At 49.9% G+C, this 20,062-nt stretch overlaps 1 protein-coding gene across 3 annotated transcripts; it reads left to right on the top strand.

Moving 5' to 3' along the window:
* Positions 1-444: 444 nt before the first annotated feature.
* On the top strand, positions 445-20,059 carry DNAJC27 (DnaJ heat shock protein family (Hsp40) member C27). Of its 3 annotated transcripts, XM_085574297.1 has the most exons (7): positions 665-840; positions 1,139-1,221; positions 2,480-2,549; positions 5,001-5,165; positions 11,976-12,098; positions 17,643-17,797; positions 19,794-20,059. In XM_085574297.1, the coding sequence occupies exons 1-7, from the start codon at positions 754-756 to the stop codon at positions 19,924-19,926; spliced, it is 816 nt and encodes a 271-aa protein (XP_085430423.1). In that variant the 5' UTR covers positions 665-753; the 3' UTR covers positions 19,927-20,059. The 3 variants fall into 3 exon arrangements, with proteins under 3 accessions (XP_085430422.1, XP_085430421.1, XP_085430423.1); XM_085574296.1 differs by lacking the exons at positions 17,643-17,797; positions 19,794-20,059 and adding an exon at positions 14,914-17,608 and having other exon boundaries at positions 445-831; XM_085574295.1 differs by lacking the exons at positions 17,643-17,797; positions 19,794-20,059 and adding an exon at positions 14,914-17,607 and having other exon boundaries at positions 643-840.
* The last annotated feature ends 3 nt before the right edge of the window (positions 20,060-20,062 follow it).

Here is a 20,062-nt window from a genome sequence, read left to right as displayed (position 1 = left end):
GGACAGGGATGGGGATTGGGGACAAGGATTGGGGACAGGGATGGGGACAGGGATGGGGACAGCACACAGGGATGGGGACAAGGGACAAGGATTGGGGACAGGGATGGGACAGGGGGCAGGGACAGGGATGGGGACAGGGATGGGACAGGGATGGGACGGGGATTGGGGACAGGGATGGGACAGGGATGGGGACAGGGCACAGGGATGGGGACAGGGACGGGGATTGGGGACAGGGATGAGGAACAGGACCAGGACAGAGGGACAGGGATGGGGACAGGGATGGAACAGGGATTGGGAACAGGGGACAGGGATGGGGACAGGGAACAAGGATTGGGGACAGGGATGAGGAACAGGACCAGGACAGAGGGACAGGGATGGGACAGGGGACAAGGATTGGGGACAGGGATGAGGAACAGGACCAGGACAGAGGGACAGGGATGGGGACAGGGACAGGGATTGGGGACAGGGATGAGGAACAGGACCAGGACAGAGGGACAGGGAGCGGGACAATGTCACGTGACACTGACAGTGACAGTGACAACCCCCCCCTCCCCCCCCCCCAAATCTCGCCCGAGCCCTTCCCGCCTCAACTCTCGCGAGAACTCGCGCGGCGCGGCCGGGGCTGAGGCGGCGGCGCCGCCATCGCCGCTTCCCGCCGGGCCCCCCCCCGCTCGCAGCGGCACCGGAACCGCCCCCGGCCCCGCGGCGGAGCCGGGCCCGGCGGCAGAAGCGGCCCCGGCGCCGGCCGCCGCCATGGAGGCGAGCGCGGCCAAGCGGAAGGAGCCGCGCAAGGCGCTGCGGGTCAAAGTCATCTCCATGGGCAACGCCGAGGTGGGCAAGGTGAGGCGCTGCCATTGGCCGCCGCGCCGTGACGGGCAGCGGAGCCGGCCAATCGGCGCCGCGGGGAGGCGGGCGCTTCGCGCTGATTGGTCCCGCGGCGTTGCTGCGGCCGTGTCGCTGTGAGGGGAAAGGGGCGTGGCTTCGCGGTGATTGACAGGCGGAGCCGCGGCTGTGATTGGCTGGAGGGGGGAGCGGGGGATTTTTTGGGATTTTTTGGGAATTTTTGGGAATTTTGGGGGTTTTTTTTTTTTTTTTTTGGGAATTTTTTTTGGGAATTGGGGGGTGTTTTGCCGCGCAGAGCTGCATCATCAAGCGGTACTGCGAGAAGAGGTTCGTGCCCAAGTACCTGGCCACCATCGGCATCGACTACGGCGTCACCAAGTGAGGAAAAACGGGAAAAATGGGAATAGGGATGGGAAAAATGGGAATAACGACGGGAAAAGTGGGAATAGGGATGGGGAAAGTGGGAATAACGATGGGAAAAGTGGGAATAACGATGGGAAAAGTGGGAATAGGGACGGGAAAAATGGGAATAGGGATGGGAAAAATGGGAATAGCGACGGGAAAAATGGGAATAGGGATGGGAAAAATGGGAATAACAACAGGAAAAGTGGGAATAGGGATGGGAAAAGTGGGAATAACGATGGGAAAAGTGGGAATAACGATGGGAAAAGTGGGAATAACGATGGGAAAAATGGGAATAGGGATGGGAAAAGTGGGAATAACGACAGGAAAAATGGGAATAGGGACGGGAAAAATGGGAATAGGGATGGGAAAAATGGGAATAACGACGGGAAAAGTGGGAATAACGATGGGAAAAATGGGAATAGGGACGGGAAAAATGGGAATAGGGATGGGAAAAATGGGAATAGGGACGGGAAAAATGGGAATAGGGATGGGAAAAGTGGGAATAACGATGGGAAAAGTGGGAATAGGGACGGGAAAAGTGGGAATAACGATGGGAAAAATGGGAATAACGACGGGAAAAGTGGGAATAGGGACGGGAAAAATGGGAATAGGGACGGGAAAAATGGGAATAGCGACGGGAAAAATGGGAATAGGGACGGGAAAAATGGGAATAGCGATGGGAAAAATGGGAATAGGGACAGGAAAAATGGGAATAACGATGGGAAAAATGGGAATAACGATGGGAAAATGGGAATAGGGACGGGAAAAATGGGAATAGGGATGGGAAAAATGGGAATAGGGATGGGAAAAATGGGAATAACGATGGGAAAAATGGGAATAACGACGGGAAAAATGGGAATAACGACAGGAAAAATGGGAATAGGGATGGGAAAAGTGGGAATAGGGATGGGAAAAATGGGAATAGGGACGGGAAAAACGGGAATAACGGGATAATGGGAATAATGGAAACCCAGAGATTCCAAATCCAGGGGGTATTCCCAGAATTCCAGGAATTCCCAAAATTCTGAGAGGGTTTTCCCGTAATTCCCGTAATTTCAAGGGAGTTTTCCCAGAATTCCCGGATTCCGAGGGGGGTTTTCCCGGAATTCCCAGAATTCCCGGAATTCTCGGATTCCGAGGGGGGTTTTCCCGGAATTCCCGGAATTCCCGGATTCCGAGGGGGGTTTTCCCGGAATTCCCGGAATTCCCGGAATTCCGACGCCTTTTCCAGGGTGCAGATCCGGGACCGGGAGATCAAAGTGAACATTTTCGACATGGCCGGACACCCCTTCTTCTACGAGGTCAGAATTCCCAAAATTCCCCCCAAAATTCGGGAATTCCTCCCTCGGCGTCTTCCCAAATTTTCCTTCAACATTCCCGGGGATTTTCTGGGAATTCTTTCCCAATTTCCTCCCTTTTTCCAGGGAATTTTCTCCATTCCTGGCTTTTTTCCCATAATTTTTCCCTGTTTTTTTTAATTTTTTTTTCCTGATTTTATTTCCTTTTTTTTTTTTCCAGTGAATTTTTCCCTGTTTTTTTTTCCCTGATTTTTTTTCCCAGTTTTTTTCCTGATTTTTTTTTTTTCCCCTGAATTTTTCTTTTTCCTTGGATTTTTTTATTCCTGTACTTTTCCCCTGTTTTTTTTCCTTGATTTTTTTCCCTGAATTTTTTCCCTGTTTTTTTCCCTTTTTCCCCCCTATTTTTTTCCCTGAATTTTTCCCTGTTTTTTCCCTGTTTTTTCCCCTATTTTTTCCACTGAATTTTTTCCCGTTTGTTTTCCCTGAATTTTTTCCCTGTTTTTTTTTCCCAGTGAATTTTCTCTTTCCCTGTTTTATTCCTTATTTTTTCCCTATTTTTTCCCAATTTTTATCCGTGATTTTTTTCCCTGTTTTTTCCCTATTTTTTTTCCTGAATTTTTCCCTGGGTTTTTTTTTCCAATTTTTTCCCTTTTTTTTTTCCAGTGAATTTTTTTTCCCAATTTTTTTCCCTTTTTTTCTCCGTTTTTTTCCCCCTGGAATTTTTCCCTGATTTTTCCCCTGAATTTTTCTTTTTCCAGGATTTTTTATTCCTGTATTTTTTTCCATGTTCTTTTACCCTGATTTTTTCCCTAAATTTTTTCCTCCTGTATTTTTTCCTTGTTTTTTTTCCCTATTATTTTTTCCTGGATTTTATTTTCCCCTGTTTTTTCCCTATTTTTTCCCTCCCCTTTTTTTCCCCTGGATTTTTTCCCTGATTTTTTTTCGCCTGGAATTTTTTTTCCCAATTTTTTTCAGTCATTTTTTTTCCGTGTTTTTTTTTTCCAGTGATTTTTTTTCCCTGTTTTTTTTTTTCCAATGATTTTTTTTCCCTATTTTTTTCCCTATTTTTTCCCTGTTTTTTTTCCTATTTTTTTTCCTTTTTTTTTTTTTTCTCTTTCTTTTTTTACCTGAAATTTTTTTTTCCAGTATTTTTTCCATGTTTTATTCCCCTGATTTTTTTCTCCTCAGTATTTTCCCAGAATTTTTTCCCCGGAATTTTTTCCCCCCAAATTTTTCTCCTTGAATTTTTTCCCTCCATTTTTTTCTTGAATTTTTTCCCCTGAATTTTTGTTTTCCCTGTTTTTTTCCCTATTTTTTGCCCCTGGAATTTTTTCCCCCTGATTTTTTTCCCCTTCATTTTTCCCTAAATTTCTTCCCCTGAATTGTTATTTCCTTCAATTTTTCCCCTGAATTTTTTTTCCTTTTTCCCCCTCATTTTCCCCCTGGAATTTCCTCCCTCGGGAATTCCCCCGGAACGTTTTCCCGGCGTTTTCCAGGTGCAGAACGAGTTTTCCCAGGACACACAGGGCCCAAATTCCTCTTTTCCCTGGGAATTTCCCCCTGAATTTTTTTTTTCCTTTTTTTCCCTATTTTTTCCCCCTGAATTTTTTTTCCTTTTTTTCCCTATTTTTTCCCCCTGGAATTTCCTCCCTCGGGAATTCCCCCGGAATGTTTTCCCGGCGTTTTCCAGGTGCGGAACGAGTTCTACCGGGACACACAGGGCCCAAATTCCTCTTTTCCCTGGGAATTTCCCCCTTAATTCTTTTTTCCTTTTTCCCCCTGGAATTTCCTCCCTCGGGAATTCCCCCGGAATATTTTCCCGGCGTTTTCCAGGTGCGGAACGAGTTTTCCCAGGACACACAGGGGCCGAATTCCTCTTTTCCCTGGGAATTTCCCCCTGAATTTTTTCCTTATTTTTTCCCCCTGGAATTTCCTCCCTCGGGAATTCCCCTGGAATATTTTCCCGGTGTTTTCCAGGTGCAGAACGAGTTTTCCCAGGACACGCAGGGCCCGAATTCCTCTTTTCCCTGGGAATTTCCCCCTGAATTTTTTCCCTGGATTTTTTTCCCCAAATTTTTTCCCCTGGAATTTTTTTCCCTATTTTTTTTCCCTGTTTTTTTCCCTATTTTTTTCCCCTGGAATTTTTTCCCCCTGATTTTTTTCCCCTTCATTTTTCCCTAAATTTCTTGCCCTGAATTTTTATTTCCTTCAATTTTTCCCCTGAATTTTTTTTCCTTTTTCCCCCTATTTTTTCCCCCTGGAATTTCCTCCCTCGGGAATTCTCCCGGAACATTTTCCCGGCGTTTTCCAGGTGCAGAACGAGTTTTCTCAGGACACACAGGGCCCGAATTCCTCTTTTCCCTGGGAATTTCCCCCTGAATTTTTTCCCTATTTTTCCCCCTGGAATTTCCTCCCTCGGGAATTCCCCCGGAATATTTTCCCGGCGTTTTCCAGGTGCGGAACGAGTTCTACCGGGACACGCAGGGGGTGCTGCTGGTGTACGACGTCGGCTCCAAGGATTCCTTCGAGGCGCTGGAGGCGTGGCTGGCCGAGCTGCGCCGCGAGCTCGGCGCCCCGGCCGCCCTCGACAGCGTCGTCGTCGCCGTCTGCGCCAACAAGGTCCCGGAATTCCTGGAAAAACTCCCGGAAAAATTCCCAGAATTCCCGGAATTCCCACAGCCGTTCCCGGGGTTTGTTCCCAGCCGGATCCCCGGGGCCGGGAATTCCAGGATCGCCGCGGGATCGGCGCCGCGGGCGGCCTCGACGGTGGCGGCGGCGTCTGCGCCAACGAGGTCCCGGAATTCCCGGAAAAATTCCCAGAAAAATTCCCGGAATTCCTGGAATTCCCACAGCCGTTCCCGGGGTTTGTTCCCAACCGGATCCCCTGGGCCGGGAATTCCGGGATCGCCGCGGGATCGGCGCCGCGGGCGGCCTCGACGGTGGCGGCGGCGTCTGCGCCAACGAGGTCCCGGAATTCCTGGAAAAACTCCCGGAATTCCCAGAATCCCGAAATTCTGCAGCCGTTCCCGGGGTTTTTCCCAGTCTGGATCCATCAGGATGGGAATTTTGGGGATTCTGGGAATTCTGGAGCTGCTCCCAGGGATCTGTTCACGATTGGATCCACCAGGATGGGAATTTTTGGGAATTCTGGAGCCATTCCCAATCTTTGTTCCCAAATGGATCCATCAGGATGGGAATTCTGGGAATTTTTGGGAATTCTGGAGCCGTTCCCGGGGTTTTTTCCACTCTGGATCCACCAGGATGGGAATTTTGGGGATTCCCAAGAATCCGGAGTCGTTCCCGGGGTTTGCTCCACGTTGTGTCACGTGGAATGGGAATTTTGGGGAATTTTTGGGAATTCTGGAGCCGTTCCCGGGGTTTTCCCCAATCTGGATCCATCAGGATGGGAATTCTGGGAATTTTGGGGATTCTGGAGCTACTTCCCAGGCTTTGATCCCAAATGGATCCATCAGGATGGGAATTCTGGGAATTTTTGGGAATTCTGGAGCCATTCCCGGGTTTCGTTCCTGAATGGATCCATCAGGATGGGAATTCCAGGAATTTCAGAGCCGTTCCCGGGGTTTTTTCCACTCTGGATCCATCAAAATGGGAATTTTGGGGATTTTGGGAATTCTGGGGAAGTTCCAGGGATCTGTTCATGATTGGATCCATCAGGATGGGATTTGTGGGAATTTTGGGAATTCCAGAGCTGTTCCCAGGGTTTGTTTCCAAATGGATCCATCAGGATGGGAATTTTGGGAATTTTTGGAATTCTGGAGCCATTCCCGGGGATTTTCCCAGTCTGGATCCATCAGGATGGAAATTCTGGGAATTTTTGGAATTCTGGAGCCGTTCCCGGGGTTTTTTCCACTCTGCATCCACCAGGATGGGAATTTTGGGGATTCCCAAGAATCCGGAGTCGTTCCCGGGGTTTGCTCCACGTTGTGTCACGTGGAATGGGAATTTTGGGGAATTTTTGGGAATTCTGGAGCCGTTCCCGGGGTTTTCCCCAATCTGGATCCATCAGGATGGGAATTGTGGGAATTTTGGGGATTCTGGAGCTGTTCCCAGGCTTTGAGCCCAAATGGATCCATCCGGATGGGAATTCTGGGAATTTTTGGGAATTCTGGAGCCATTCCCGGATTTTGTTCCTGAATGGATCCATCGGGAAGGGAATTCCAGGAATTTCAGAGCCGTTCCCAGGGATTTTCCCAGTCTGGATCCATCAGGATGGGAATTTTGGGGATTCTGGGAATTCTGGGGAAGTTCCAGGGATCTGTTCATGATTGGATCCATCAGGATGGGATTTGTGGGAATTTTGGGAATTCCAGAGCTGTTCCCAGGGTTTGTTTCCAAATGGATCCATCAGGATGGGAATTCTGGGAATTTTTGGAATTCTGGAGCCGTTCCCGGGGTTTTTTCCAGTCTGGATCCACCAGGATGGGAATTCTGGGAATTTTGGGGATTCCGGAGCCATTTCTGGGTTTTTTCCCAAGCCAAATCCAGAGGGTTGGGAACTGTGGGGATTCTGGGAATTTTTGGATCTGGAATTGTTGGGATCATCCCAAGGGAATCGGCTCCAGAATTTTGGGATCATCCCGAGGGAATCGGCTCCGGAATTTTTGGGATCATCCCGAGGGAATTGGATCTGGAATTTCTGGGATCATCCTGAGGGAATCGGCTCTGGAATTTTTGGGATCTTTCTGTTGGGATTGGATTCGGGATTTTTGGGATTTTTCTGTGGGAATCGGCTCCAGAATTTTGGGATCATCCCGAAGGAATTGGTTTCAGGATTTTGGGGATTTTCCTTGAGGGAACTGGCTCCGGGATTTTTGGGATCTTTCCGTGGGAATTGGCTCCGGGAATTTTGGAATTTTCCCGAGGGAATCGGCTCCGGGATTTTGGAATTTTCCCGAGGGAATCGGCTCCGGGATTTTTGGAATTTTCCCGAGGGAATCGGCTCCGGGATTTTTGGGATCTTCCTGTGGGAATTGGATCTGGGATCGAGGCCGAGGGGGGGATCCCGGGGGCTGATCCCACATTCCCGTTTTTCCCAATATTCCCACAATTACTGCGTTCCCAACATTCCCAACATTCCCATTCTTCCCAATATTCCCAGTATTCCTAAAAGTGCAACATTCCCAATATTCCAAATATTCTCATCATTCCCATCACTCCGAATATTCCCGTAATTCCCACATTCCCATCATTCCCAAAATTCCCAGTATTCCAAATATTCCTTGATGTTCCTGTTCCCTTTTCCCTCCGTTCCCATCCCATTTTCCGGCTGTTTTTCCGCCTGTTTTTCCATCCGTTCCGATCCTCTTTTCCGTCCGTTCCGATCCCATTTTCCGCCTGTTTTTCCACCTGTTCCAATCCCATTTTCCAGCTGTTTTCCTGCCTGTTCCCATAGCATTTTCCTGCTGTTTTCCCAGCCATTCCCATCCCATTTTCCGGCAGTTTTCCTGCCTTTTCCAATCCTGTTTTCCAGCCATTTCCCGGCTGTTTTTCCGGCTGTTCCCATCCCATTTTCTGGCTGTTTTCCTGCCTGTTCCCATTTTCCGTCCATTTTCCGTCCATTCCCATCCCAATTTCCGACTGTTTTCCCACCTGCTCCGATCCCATTTTCCATCCGTTCCGATCCCATTTTCCGGCCATTTTTCCGCCTGTTCCGATCCCATTTTCCATCCGTTCCCATCCCATTTTCCAGCTGTTTTCTATCCATTCCCATCCCATTTTCCGGCCATTTTTCCGTCCGTTCTGATCCCGTTTTCCTGCCTCTTCTGATCCCATTTTCCGGCTGTTTTTCTGTCCGTTCCGATCCCATTTTCCATCTGTTTTTCCATCCATTCCAATCCTGTTTTCTGGCTGTTTTCCGTCCATTCCGATCCCATTTTCCGTCCGTTCTGATCCCACTTTCCGATCCCGTTTTCCGTCTGTTCCGATCCCATTTTCCAGCCGTTTTTCTGCCTGTTCCAATCTCGTTTTCCAGCCGTTCCAATCCCATTTTCCATCTGTTCCAATCCCATTTTCCAGCTGTTTTTCCGTCCGTTCCGATCCCGTATTCCATCCGTTTTCCAGCCATTCCAATCCCGTTTTCCGGCCGTTTTTCCGTCCATTCCAATCCTGTTTTCCAATCCCATTTTCCATCCGTTCTGATCCCGTTTTCCAATCCCATTTTTCTGCCTGTTCTGATCCTATTTTCCGTTCGTTCCCATCCCGTTCTCCAATTCCGTTTTCGATCCCTTCCGATCCCATTTTCCGGCTGTTTTTCCATCCGTTCCGATCCCGTTTTCCATCCGTTCCCATCCCGTTTTTTGGCCGTTTTTCTGTCCGTTCCAATCCCATTTTCCAATCCCGTTTTCCAATCCCATTTTCCATCCGTTCCCATCCCATTTTCCGTCCGTTTTTCCATCCATTCCGATCCCGTTTTCCGGCCATTTTTCTGTCCGTTCTGATCCCGTTTTCCAGCCGTTTTCCCGTTGTTCTGATCCCATTTTCCCGCCAGTTCCCATCCCGTTTTCCGGCCGTTTTCCCGCCCGTTACGATCCTGTTTTCCATCCATTCTGATCCCGTTTTCCGTCCGTTCCGATCCCATTTTCCGTCCCTTTTTCCATCCGTTCCGATCCCATTTTCCGGCCGTTTTCCCGCCCATTCCGATCCCATTTTCTGCCCATTTTTCCGTCCGTTCCGATCCCGTTTTCCGTCCGTTCTGATCCTGTTTTCCTGCCTGTTCCGATCCCATTTTCCCGGTTGTTTTTCCATCTGTTCCGATCCCGTTTTCCAGCCGTTTTCCGTCCGTTCCGATCCCGTTTTCCAGCTGTTTTTCCATTCGTTCCAGTCCCATTTTCTGGCCATTTTTCCATCCGTTCCGATCCCATTTTCCTGCCTGTTCCAATCCCGTTTTCCGGCCATTTTTCCGTCCGTTCTGATCCCATTTTCCGATCCCATTTTCCGTCCGTTCTGATCCCGTTTTCCGGCTGTTTTCCCGCTGTTCCCATTGCATTTTCTGGCCATTTTCCAGCTGTTTTTCCAGCTGTTCTGATCCCATTTTCTGCCCGTTCCAATCCCGTTTTCTGATCCCATTTTCCGTCCATTCTCATCCCATTTTCCAACTATTTTCCCACCTGTTCCGATCCCATTTTCCAGCTGTTTTTCCAGCCGTTCCAATCCTGTTTTCCAATCCCATTTTCCATTTGTTCCAATCCCATTTTCCAGCTGTTTTTCCGTCCGTTCCGATCCTGTTTTCCATCAGTTTTCCAGCCATTCCAATCCCATTTTCCGGCCGTTTTTCCGTCCATTCCAATCCCGTTTTCCGTCCGTTCCGATCCCATTTTCCGGCCGTTTTTCCGTCCATTCCAATCCTGTTTTCCAATCCCATTTTCCGTCCATTCTGATCCCGTTTTCCAATCCCATTTTTCTGCCTGTTCTGATCCCATTTTCCATTCGTTCCCATCCCATTCTCCAATCCTGTTTTCAATCCCTTCCGATCCCATTTTCCGTCTGTTTTTCCATCCGTTCCCATCCCGTTTTCCATCCGTTCCCATCCCATTTTTTGGCCATTTTTTTGTCCGTTCCGGTCCCGTTTTCCATCCGTTCCGGTCCCGTTTTCCGGCTGTTTTCCCGCCCATTCCCATCCCATTTTCCATCCGTTTTCCCGCCCATTCCCATCCCGTTTTCCGTCCGTTTTCCCGCCCGTTCCGATCCCGTTTTCCGGCCGTTTTTCCATCCGCTCCGATCCCGTTTTCCGTCCGTTTTCCCGCCCGTTCCGATCCCGTTTTCCGCCTCTTCCGGTCCCGTTTTCCATCCATTCCAATCCCGTTTTCCATACGTTCCGATCCCGTTTTCCAATCCTGTTTTCCCGCCCATTCCCATCCCATTTTCCGGCCGTTTTCCGCTCGTTCCGATCCCGTTTTCCGGCCGTTTTTCCATCCGTTCCGATCCCGTTTTCCATCCGTTCCCATCCCGTTTTTTGGCCGTTTTTCTGTCCGTTCCAATCCTGTTTTCCAATCCCGTTTTCCATCTGTTCCTATCCCGTTTTCCGGCTGTTTTTCCATCCGTTCCCATCCCATTTTCCGGCCATTTTTCCGCCTCTTCCGGTCCCGTTTTCCATCCATTCCGATCCCGTTTTCTGTCCGTTCCGATCCCGTTTTCCGGCTGTTTCTCCATCCATTCCGATCTCGTTTTCCAATCCTGTTTTCTATCCATTCCCATCCCGTTTTCCGTCCGTTTTCCCGCCTGTTCCGATCCCGTTTTTCGTTCCGTTCCGATCCCGTTTTCCGTCCGTTTTTCCCGCCCATTCCCATCCCATTTTCCGTCCGTTTTCCCGCCCGTTCCAATCCCGTTTTCCGTCCGTTTTTCCCGCCCGTTCCCATCCCGTTTTCCGGCCGTTTTTCCCGCCCGTTCCGATCCCGTTTTCCATCCGTTTTCCCGCCCGTTCCGATCCCATTTTCCGGCCGTTTTCCCGCCCGTTCCCATCCCGTTTTCCATCCGTTTTCCCGCCCGTTCCGATCCCATTTTCCGTCCGTTTTCCCGCCCGTTCCGATCCCGTTTTCCATCCGTTTTCCCGCCCGTTCCGATCCCATTTTCCGTCCGTTTTCCCGCCCGTTCCGATCCCGTTTTCCATCCGTTTTCCCGCCCGTTCCGATCCCGTTTTCCGCCTCTTCCGGTCCCGTTTTCCATCCATTCCAATCCCGTTTTCCATACGTTCCGATCCCGTTTTCCAATCCTGTTTTCCCGCCCATTCCCATCCCATTTTCTGGCCGTTTTTCTGTCCGTTCCGATCCCGTTTTCCGGCCGTTTTCCGCCCGTTCCGATCCCGTTTTCCAGCCGTTTTTCCATCCGTTCCGATCCCGTTTTCCATCCGTTCCCATCCCGTTTTTTGGCCGTTTTTCTGTCCGTTCCAATCCCGTTTTCCAATCCCGTTTTCCATCTGTTCTGATCCCGTTTTCCGGCCATTTTTCCGCCTCTTCCGGTCCCGTTTTCCATCCATTCCGATCCCGTTTTCTGTCCGTTCCGATCCCGTTTTCCGGCTGTTTCTCCATCCGTTCCGATCCCGTTTTCCAATCCCGTTTTCTATCCATTCCAATCCCGTTTTCCGTCCGTTTTCCCGCCCATTCCCATCCCGTTTTCCGTCCGTTTTCCCGCCCATTCCGATCCCATTTTCCGTTGTTTTTCCCGCCCGTTCCAATCCCGTTTTCCGTCGGTTTTCCGCCCGTTCCGATCCCGTTTTCCGTTGTTTTTCCCGCCCGTTCCCATCCCGTTTTCCGTCGGTTTTCCGGCCGTTCCCATCCCGTTTTCCGTCGGTTTTCCCGCCCGTTCCGATCCCGTTTTCCGTCCGTTTTTCCCGCCCGTTCCGATCCCGTTTTCCGGCCGTTTTTCCCGCCCGTTCCCATCCCGTTTTCCGTCGTTTTTCCGGCCGTTCCCCAGGTGGACGCGGGGAAGCTGCGCGTGGTGGACGAGAGCGAGGGGCGGCTCTGGGCCGAGAGCCGCGGCTTCCTCTACTGGGAGACCTCGGCCCAGAGCGGAGAGGGCATCCAGGAGATGTTCCAGGTGCGAATTCCCGGAATTCCGGGCGGGAATTCCGGGTTTGGATCCATCTGGAATTCCGGGAGATGTTCCTCGTGGAATTCCAGGTGGGATTTGGGGTGGGAATTTGGGATGAGGGGATGGGTGGAGCCAGGGATTCGGGAGATTTTGCATTGGAGCCAGGTGGGAATTCCAGGAGATGTTCCAGGTGGGAATTCCCGGAATTCTGGGTTTGAATCCGTCTGGAATTCCGGGAGATGTTCCTTGTGGAATTCCGGCTGGGATTTGGGATGAGGGGACGGGTGGGAACTCTGGGTTCCTCTACTGGGAGACCTCGGCCCAGAGCGGAGAGGGCATCCAGGAGATGTTCCAGGTGCGAATTCCCGGAATTCCGGGCGGGAATTCCGGGATTGAATCCATCTGGATTTCCGGGAGATGTTCCTCGTGGAATTCCGGCTGGGATTTGGGATGAGGGGATGGGTGGGAACTCTGAGTTCCTCTACTGGGAGACCTCGGCCCAGAGCGGAGAGGGCATCCAGGAGATGTTCCAGGTGGGAATTCCCGGAATTCCGGGCGGGAATTCCGGGCTGGAATCCATCTGGAATTCCAGGAGATGTTCCTTGTGGAATTCCGGCTGGGATTTGGGGTGGGAATTTGGGATGAGGGGATGGGTGGGAACTCTGAGTTCCTCTACTGGGAGACCTCGGCCCAGAGCGGAGAGAGCATCCAGGAGATGTTCCAGGTGGGAATTCCCGGAATTCCAGCGGGAATTCTGGGCTGGAATCCATCTGGAATTCCGGGAGATGTTCCTCGTGGAATTCCAGGTGGGATTTGGGGTGGGAATTTGGGATGAGGGGATGGGTGGAGCCAGGAATTCAGGAGATTTTGCATTGGAGCCAGGTGGGAATTCCAGGAGATGTTCCAGGTAGGAATTCCCGGAATTCCGGGCGGGAATTCCGGGTTTGAATCCGTCTGGAATTCCAGGAGATGTTCCTCGTGGAATTCCAGGTGGGATTTGGGATGAGGGGATGGGTGGAGCCAGGGATTCGGGAGATTTTGCATTGGAGCCAGGTGGGAATTCCAGGAGATGTTCCAGGTGGGAATTCCCGGAATTCTGGGTGGGAATTCTGGGTTTGGATCCGTCTGGAATTCCGGGAGATGTTCCTCGTGGAATTCCGGGTGGGATTTGGGGTGGGAATTTGGGATGAGGGGACGGGTGGGGCCGGGAATCCAGCAGAGCTCGGATCGGAGCCAGGTGGGAATTCCAGGAGATGTTCCAGGTGCAAATTCCCGGAATTCTGGGCAGGAATTCCGGGTTTGAATCCATCTGGAATTCTGGGAGATGTTCCTTGTGGAATTCCGGGTGGGATTTGGGGTGGGAATTTGGGATGAGGGGATGGGTGGAGCCAGGGATTCAGGAGATTTTGCATTGGAGCCAGGTGGGAATTCCAGGAGATGTTCCAGGTGCGAATTCCCGGAATTCTGGGCAGGAATTCTGGGTTTGGATCCGTCTGGAATTCCGGGAGATGTTCCTCGTGGAATTCCGGGTGGGATTTGGGATGAGGGGATGGGTGGGAACTCTGAGTTCCTCTACTGGGAGACCTCGGCCCAGAGCGGAGAGGGCATCCAGGAGATGTTCCAGGTGGGAATTCCCGGAATTCCGGGCGGGAATTCCGGGTTTGAATCCATCTGGAATTCCAGGAGATGTTCCTCGTGGAATTCCAGGTGGGATTTGGGATGAGGGGATGGGTGGAGCCGGGAATTCAGGAGATTTTGCATTGGAGCCAGGTGGGAATTCCAGGAGATGTTCCAGGTGGGAATTCCCGGAATTCCGGGCGGGAATTCCGGGTTTGAATCCATCTGGAATTCCAGGAGATGTTCCTCAAGGAATTGCAGGCAGGAATTCCGGCTGGAATTTGGGATGAGGGGACGGGTGGGGCCGGGAATTCAGCAGAACTCAGATCGGAGCAAGGTGGGAATTCCCGGAATTCCGGGCCGGAATTCTGGGTTTGGATCCATCTGGAATTCCGGGAGATGTTCCTGGTGGGAATTCCGGGTGGGAATTTTGGGAATTGGAGCTGGGATTTTGGGGATTTTTTGGGAATTGGAGCTGGGATTGTTGGGAATTGGAGCTGGGATTTTTGGGAATTGGATCTGGGATTTTGGGGATATTTTGGGAAATGGGTCAGGGTTTTTTGGGAATTGGGTTTGGGATTTTTGGGAACTGGATCCGGGATTTTTGGGATTTTGGGATTTTTGCACATCGAATCCGGGTTTTTCCTGGGAAAACGTCGGGAATGTGTGGGGAATTCCCAGAATTTCTACTCGGCCATCGTGGAGCTGGAAATGGAAACGGGAATTTTGGGAATTTTGGGAACTGGATCCGGGATTTTTGGGATTGGGGGTCTGGGATTTTTTGGGAATTGGAGCCGGGGATTTTGGGAAATGGATTTAGGATTTCTGGGAATTAGATCCAGGATTTTTGGGATTGGAGAGTGAGGAATGGGATCTGGGATTTTGGGGATTTTTGGGAATTGGATCCGGGATTTTTGGGATTTGGATCTGGGAATTCTGGCGTTGAAGAGGGCTGGGAATTGGTTCCAGGATTTTTTGGGAATTGGATGCTGGAATTCTGGGAAATGGAGCTGAGATTTTTGGGAAAGGATTTTGGGATTTTGGGGAACTGGATCTGGGATTTCTGGGAAACGGATCCAGAATTTTTGGGATTTTGGGGAAACGGATCTGGGATTTTTGGGGATTTTTGGGGTTTTGGGGATTTTGGAGCATTGAATCCTGTTTTTTCCTGGGAAAACGTTGGGAATGTGTTGGGAATTCCCAGAGTTTCTACTCGGCCATCGTGGAGCTGTGCGAGAACGGCGGGAAATGGGAACGGGAATTTGGGAATTTTGGGATTTTTGGGGATTTTGGGGGATTTTTGGGAATGGGAATTGGGATTTTCCCGGGAAAACTTTGGGAATGTGGTTGGGGATTGCCAGAGTTTCTACTCGGCCATCGTGGAGCTGTGCGAGAACGGCGGGAAATGGGAATGGGAATTTGGGAATTTTGGGATTTTTGGGATTTTTGGGGATTTTGGGATTTTGGGGCCTCGAATCCGGGTTTTTCCCGGGAAAACGTTGGGAATGTGTTGGGGATTGCCAGAGTTTCTACTCGGCCATCGTGGAGCTGTGCGAGAACGGCGGGAAATGGGAACGGGAATTTGGGAATTTGGGAATTTTGGGAATTTTGGGATTTTGGGCCTCGAATCCGGGATTTTCCCGGGAGAACTTTGGGAATGTGTTGGGAATTGCCAGAGTTTCTACTCGGCCATCGTGGAGCTGTGCGAGAATGGTGGGAAATGGGAACGGGAATTTGGGAATTGGATCCAGGATTTTTGGGATTTTTGGGAATTGGATTCGGGATTTTTGGGATTTGGATTTGGAAATTCTGGGCAATGGATCTGGGATTTTTGGGAAGTGGATTTGGGATTTTGGGGAACTGGATCTGGGATTTCTGGGAAACGGATCCAGGATTTTTGGGATTTTGGGGAAACGGATCTGGGATTTTTGGGATTTTTGGGATTTTTGGGATTTTGGGCCTCGAATCCGGGATTTTCCTGGGAAAACGTTGGGAATGTGTTGGGAATTGCCAGAGTTTCTACTCGGCCATCGTGGAGCTGTGCGAGAACGGCGGGAAATGGGAACGGGAATTTTGGGAATTGGATCTGGGATTTTTGGGATTTTTGGGAATTGGATCCGGGATTTTGGGGAACTGGATCTGGGATTTCTGGGAAACGGATCCAGAATTTTTGGGATTTTGGGGAAACGGATCTGGGATTTTTGGGATTTTTGGGGATTTTTGGGGTTTTTGGGATTTCTGGGATTTCTGTGATATTTTGCACATTGAATCCTGGTTTTTCCTGGGAAAACGTTGGGAATGTGTTGGGAATTCCCAGAGTTTCTACTTGGCCATCGTGGAGCTGTGCGAGAACGGCGGGAAATGGGAACGGGAATTTGGGAATTTTGGGATTTTTGGGGATTTTTGGGATTTTTGGGATTTTGGAGCATTGAATCCTGGTTTTTCCTGGGAAAACGTTGGGAATGTGTTGGGAATTCCCAGAGTTTCTACTTGGCCATCGTGGAGCTGTGCGAGAACGGCGGGAAATGGGAACGGGAATTTGGGGATTTTGGGATTTTGGGGATTTTTGGGATTTCTGTGATATTTTGCACATCGAATCCTGGTTTTTCCCGGGAAAACGTTGGGAATGTGTTGGGAATTGCCAGAGTTTCTACTCGGCCATCGTGGAGCTGTGCGAGAACGGCGGGAAATGGGAACGGGAATTTGGGAATTTTGGGATTTTGGGGATTTTGGGGATTTTTGGGAATGGGATTTGGGATTTTCCTGGAAAAACGTTGGGAATGTGTTGGGAATTGCCAGAGTTTCTACTCGGCCATCGTGGAGCTGTGCGAGAACGGCGGGAAATGGGAACGGGAATTTGGGAATTTTGGGATTTTTGGGATTTCTGTGATATTTTGCACATTGAATCCGGGATTTTCCCGGGAAAACGTCGGGAATGTGTTGGGGATTCCCAGAGTTTCTACTCGGCCATCGTGGAGCTGTGCGAGAACGGAAGGAAATGGGAACGGGAATTTTGGGAATTGGATCCGGGATTTTTGGGATTTTTGGGAATTGGATTCGGGATTTTTGGGATTTGGATTTGGAAATTCTGGGCAATGGATCTGGGATTTTTGGGAAGTGGATTTGGGATTTTGGGGAACTGGATCTGGGATTTCTGGGAAACGGATCCAGGATTTTTGGGATTTTGGGGAAACGGATCCAGGATTTTTGGGGATTTTTGGGATTTTGGGGATTTTTGGGCCTCGAATCCGGGATTTTCCCGGGAAAACGTTGGGAATGTGTTGGGAATTGCCAGAGTTTCTACTCGGCCATTGTGGAGCTGTGTGAGAACGGCGGGAAATGGGAATGGGAATTTGGGAATTTTGGGAATTTTGGGATTTCTGTGATATTTTGGAGCATTGAATCCTGGTTTTTCCTGGGAAAACGTCGGGAATGTGTTGGGAATTCCCAGAGTTTCTACTCGGCCATCGTGGAGCTGGAAATGGAAACGGGAATTTGGGAATTTTGGGATTTTTGGGGATTTTTGGGATTTTTGGGATTTTTGGGGATTTTGGGCCTCGAATCCTGTTTTTTCCTGGGAAAACGTTGGGAATGTGTTGGGAATTGCCAGAGTTTCTACTCGGCCATCGTGGAGCTGTGCGAGAACGGAAGGAAATGGGAACGGGAATTTGGGAATTTTGGGATTTTGGGGATTTTGGGGATTTTGGGGATTCTGGAGCATTGAATCCGGGATTTTCCTGGGAAAACGTTGGGAATGTGTTGGGGATTCCCAGAGTTTCTACTCGGCCATCGTGGAGCTGTGCGAGAACGGCGGGAAATGGGAACGGGAATTTGGGAATTTTGGGATTTTGGGGATTTTTGGGATTTTTGGGGATTTTGGGCCTCGAATCCGGGATTTTCCCGGGAAAACGTTGGGAATGTTGGGATTCCCAGAGTTTCTACTCGGCCATCGTGGAGCTGTGCGAGAACGGCGGGAAGCGTCCGGCGGGCGGCTCCGGCTTCACGCGGGAACAGGCGGACGCGATCCGGCGGATCCGGGCCAGCAAGGACAGCTGGGACGTGCTGGGGCTCAAACCCGGCGCCTCCAGGTCCGAGACTCCGGAAAAACGGGATTTTGGGGGAAAAAACGGGGATTTTGGGGAAAAAACCGGGGATTTTAGGGGAAAAACACGGGGATTTTGGGGAAAAAAAATAGGAGTTTTGGGGGAAAACGTCAGGGAATTCTAGGGAAAAAACACGGGAATTTTGGGGAAAAACATCGGGAAATTTTGGGGGAAAAAACCGGGAAATTTTGGGGGAAAAAAACGGGAATTTTAGGGAAATAAACCCGGGAATTTTGGGGAAAAAACCCGGGAATTTTGGGGAAAAAAACAGGGATTTTGGGGGAAAAACACGGGAATTTTGGGGAAAAAAAATAGGAGTTTTGGGGGAAAACGTCAGGGAATTCTGGGGAAAAAACACGGGAATTTTGGGGGAAAAAACACGGGAATTTTGGGGAAAAAAAATAGGAGTTTTGGGGGAAAATGTCAGGGAATTCTAGGGAAAAAACACGGGAATTTTGGGGAAAAACATCGGGAAATTTTGGGGGAAAAAACCGGGAAATTTTGGGGGAAAAAAACGGGAATTTTAGGGAAATAAACCCGGGAATTTTGGGGAAAAAACCCGGGAATTTTGGGGAAAAAAACAGGGATTTTGGGGGAAAAACACGGGAATTTTGGGGAAAAAAAATAGGAGTTTTGGGGGAAAACGTCAGGGAATTCTGGGGAAAAAACACGGGAATTTTGGGGGAAAAACCCGGGAATTTTGGGGGAAAAAAACGGGAATTTTAGGAAAATAAACCCAGGAATTTTGGGGGAAAACATCCGGGAATTTTGGGGGAAAACATCCGGGAATTTTGGGGGAAAAACACGGGAATTTTGGGGGAAAACATCCGGGAATTTTGGGGAAAAAACCCGGGAATTTTGAGAAAAAAAACAGGAATTTTCGGGAAAAAAACAGGAATTTTGGGGGGAAGCACCGGGGAATTTTGGGGGAAAAGAACAGGAATTTTGGGGGAAAACATCCAGGAATTTTGGGGGAAAAAAACCCAGGAATTTTCGGGAAAAAAAACAGGAGTTTTGGGGGAAAACATCTGGGAATTTTGGGGGAAAACATCCGGGAATTTTGGGAGAAAAAACACGGGAATTTTGGGAAAAAAAACAGGAGTTTTGGGGGAAAACATCTTGGAATTTGGGGAAAAAACCCGGGAATTTTGGGGGAAAAAAACCCAGGAATTTTGGGGAAAAACACCGGGGAATTTTGGGGGGAAAAATGGGAATTTTGGGAAAAGAACCCGGGAATTTTGGGATAAAACACCTAGGAATTTTGGGGAAAAAAACAGCAGGAGTTGTGGGGGGAAAAACCAGGAATTGTGGGGAAAAAATCCCGTTTTTTCCCGTTTTTCCCTTTTTTCCCATTTTTCCCGGTTTTTTTCCCATTTTCCGCCCAGCTACGGAGCTGACCCTGCTCTACCATTCCCAGGGTCTCTCTCTCCTCCCATTTTTCCCATTTTTCCCGTTTTTCCCATTTTCCCACACAGGCAGTAGTTGATTCCCGTTTCCACGTCTCTCTCTCATCCCGTTTTTCCCATTTTTCCCATTTTCCCGCACAGGCAGTAGTTGATTCCCATTTCCACATCTCTCTCTCATCCCATGTTTCCCATTTTTCCCGTTGTTTTTCCCATTTTTCCACCCAGCTACGGGGCTGACATGGCTGTACCATTCCCAGGGTCTCTCTCTCACGCCATTTTTTCCATTTTTCCCGTTTTTTTCCCATTTCCCCGCCCAGGCAGTAGTTGATTCCCATTCCCAGGTCCCTCTCTGACGCCGTTTTTCCCATTTTTCCCATTTTTCCCATTTTTCCCCATTTTCCCACACACGCAGTAGTTGATTCCCGTTTCCACGTCTCTCTCTCCTCCCATTTTTCCCATTTTTCCCGTGTTTTTCCCATTTTCCCACACACGCAGTAGTTGATTCCCATTCCCACGTCCCTCTCTGACGCCGTTTTTCCCGTTTTTCCCGTTTTTCTCCCCGTTTTCCGGCGCAGGGAGGAGGTGACGCGCGCCTACCGCCGCCTGGCCGTGCTGCTGCACCCCGACAAGTGCGCGGCGCCGGGCAGCGAGGACGCCTTCAAGGCCCTGGGCAGCGCCCGCGCCGCGCTGCTCCGGAACCTTCCGTAGATTCCCGCCCGGAACGCCGCCGGAATTCCGATCCCGTCCAACGGGAACAGCAGGAGCGGAAATCCCGGGATTCTCGGCCGTTATTCCCGTTTTTTTGGGGGTTATTCCCATTTTTCTGCGGATTTTTTGGCATGCA

This window comes from Lonchura striata, chromosome 3 (genome assembly GCF_050655825.1).
Source record: "Lonchura striata isolate lonStrDom1 chromosome 3, ASM5065582v1, whole genome shotgun sequence".
NCBI lineage: Eukaryota > Metazoa > Chordata > Aves > Passeriformes > Estrildidae > Lonchura > Lonchura striata.
The sequence above is the reverse complement of the archived record's forward strand: the minus strand, read 5'-3'. Positions and strand labels throughout refer to the sequence as shown.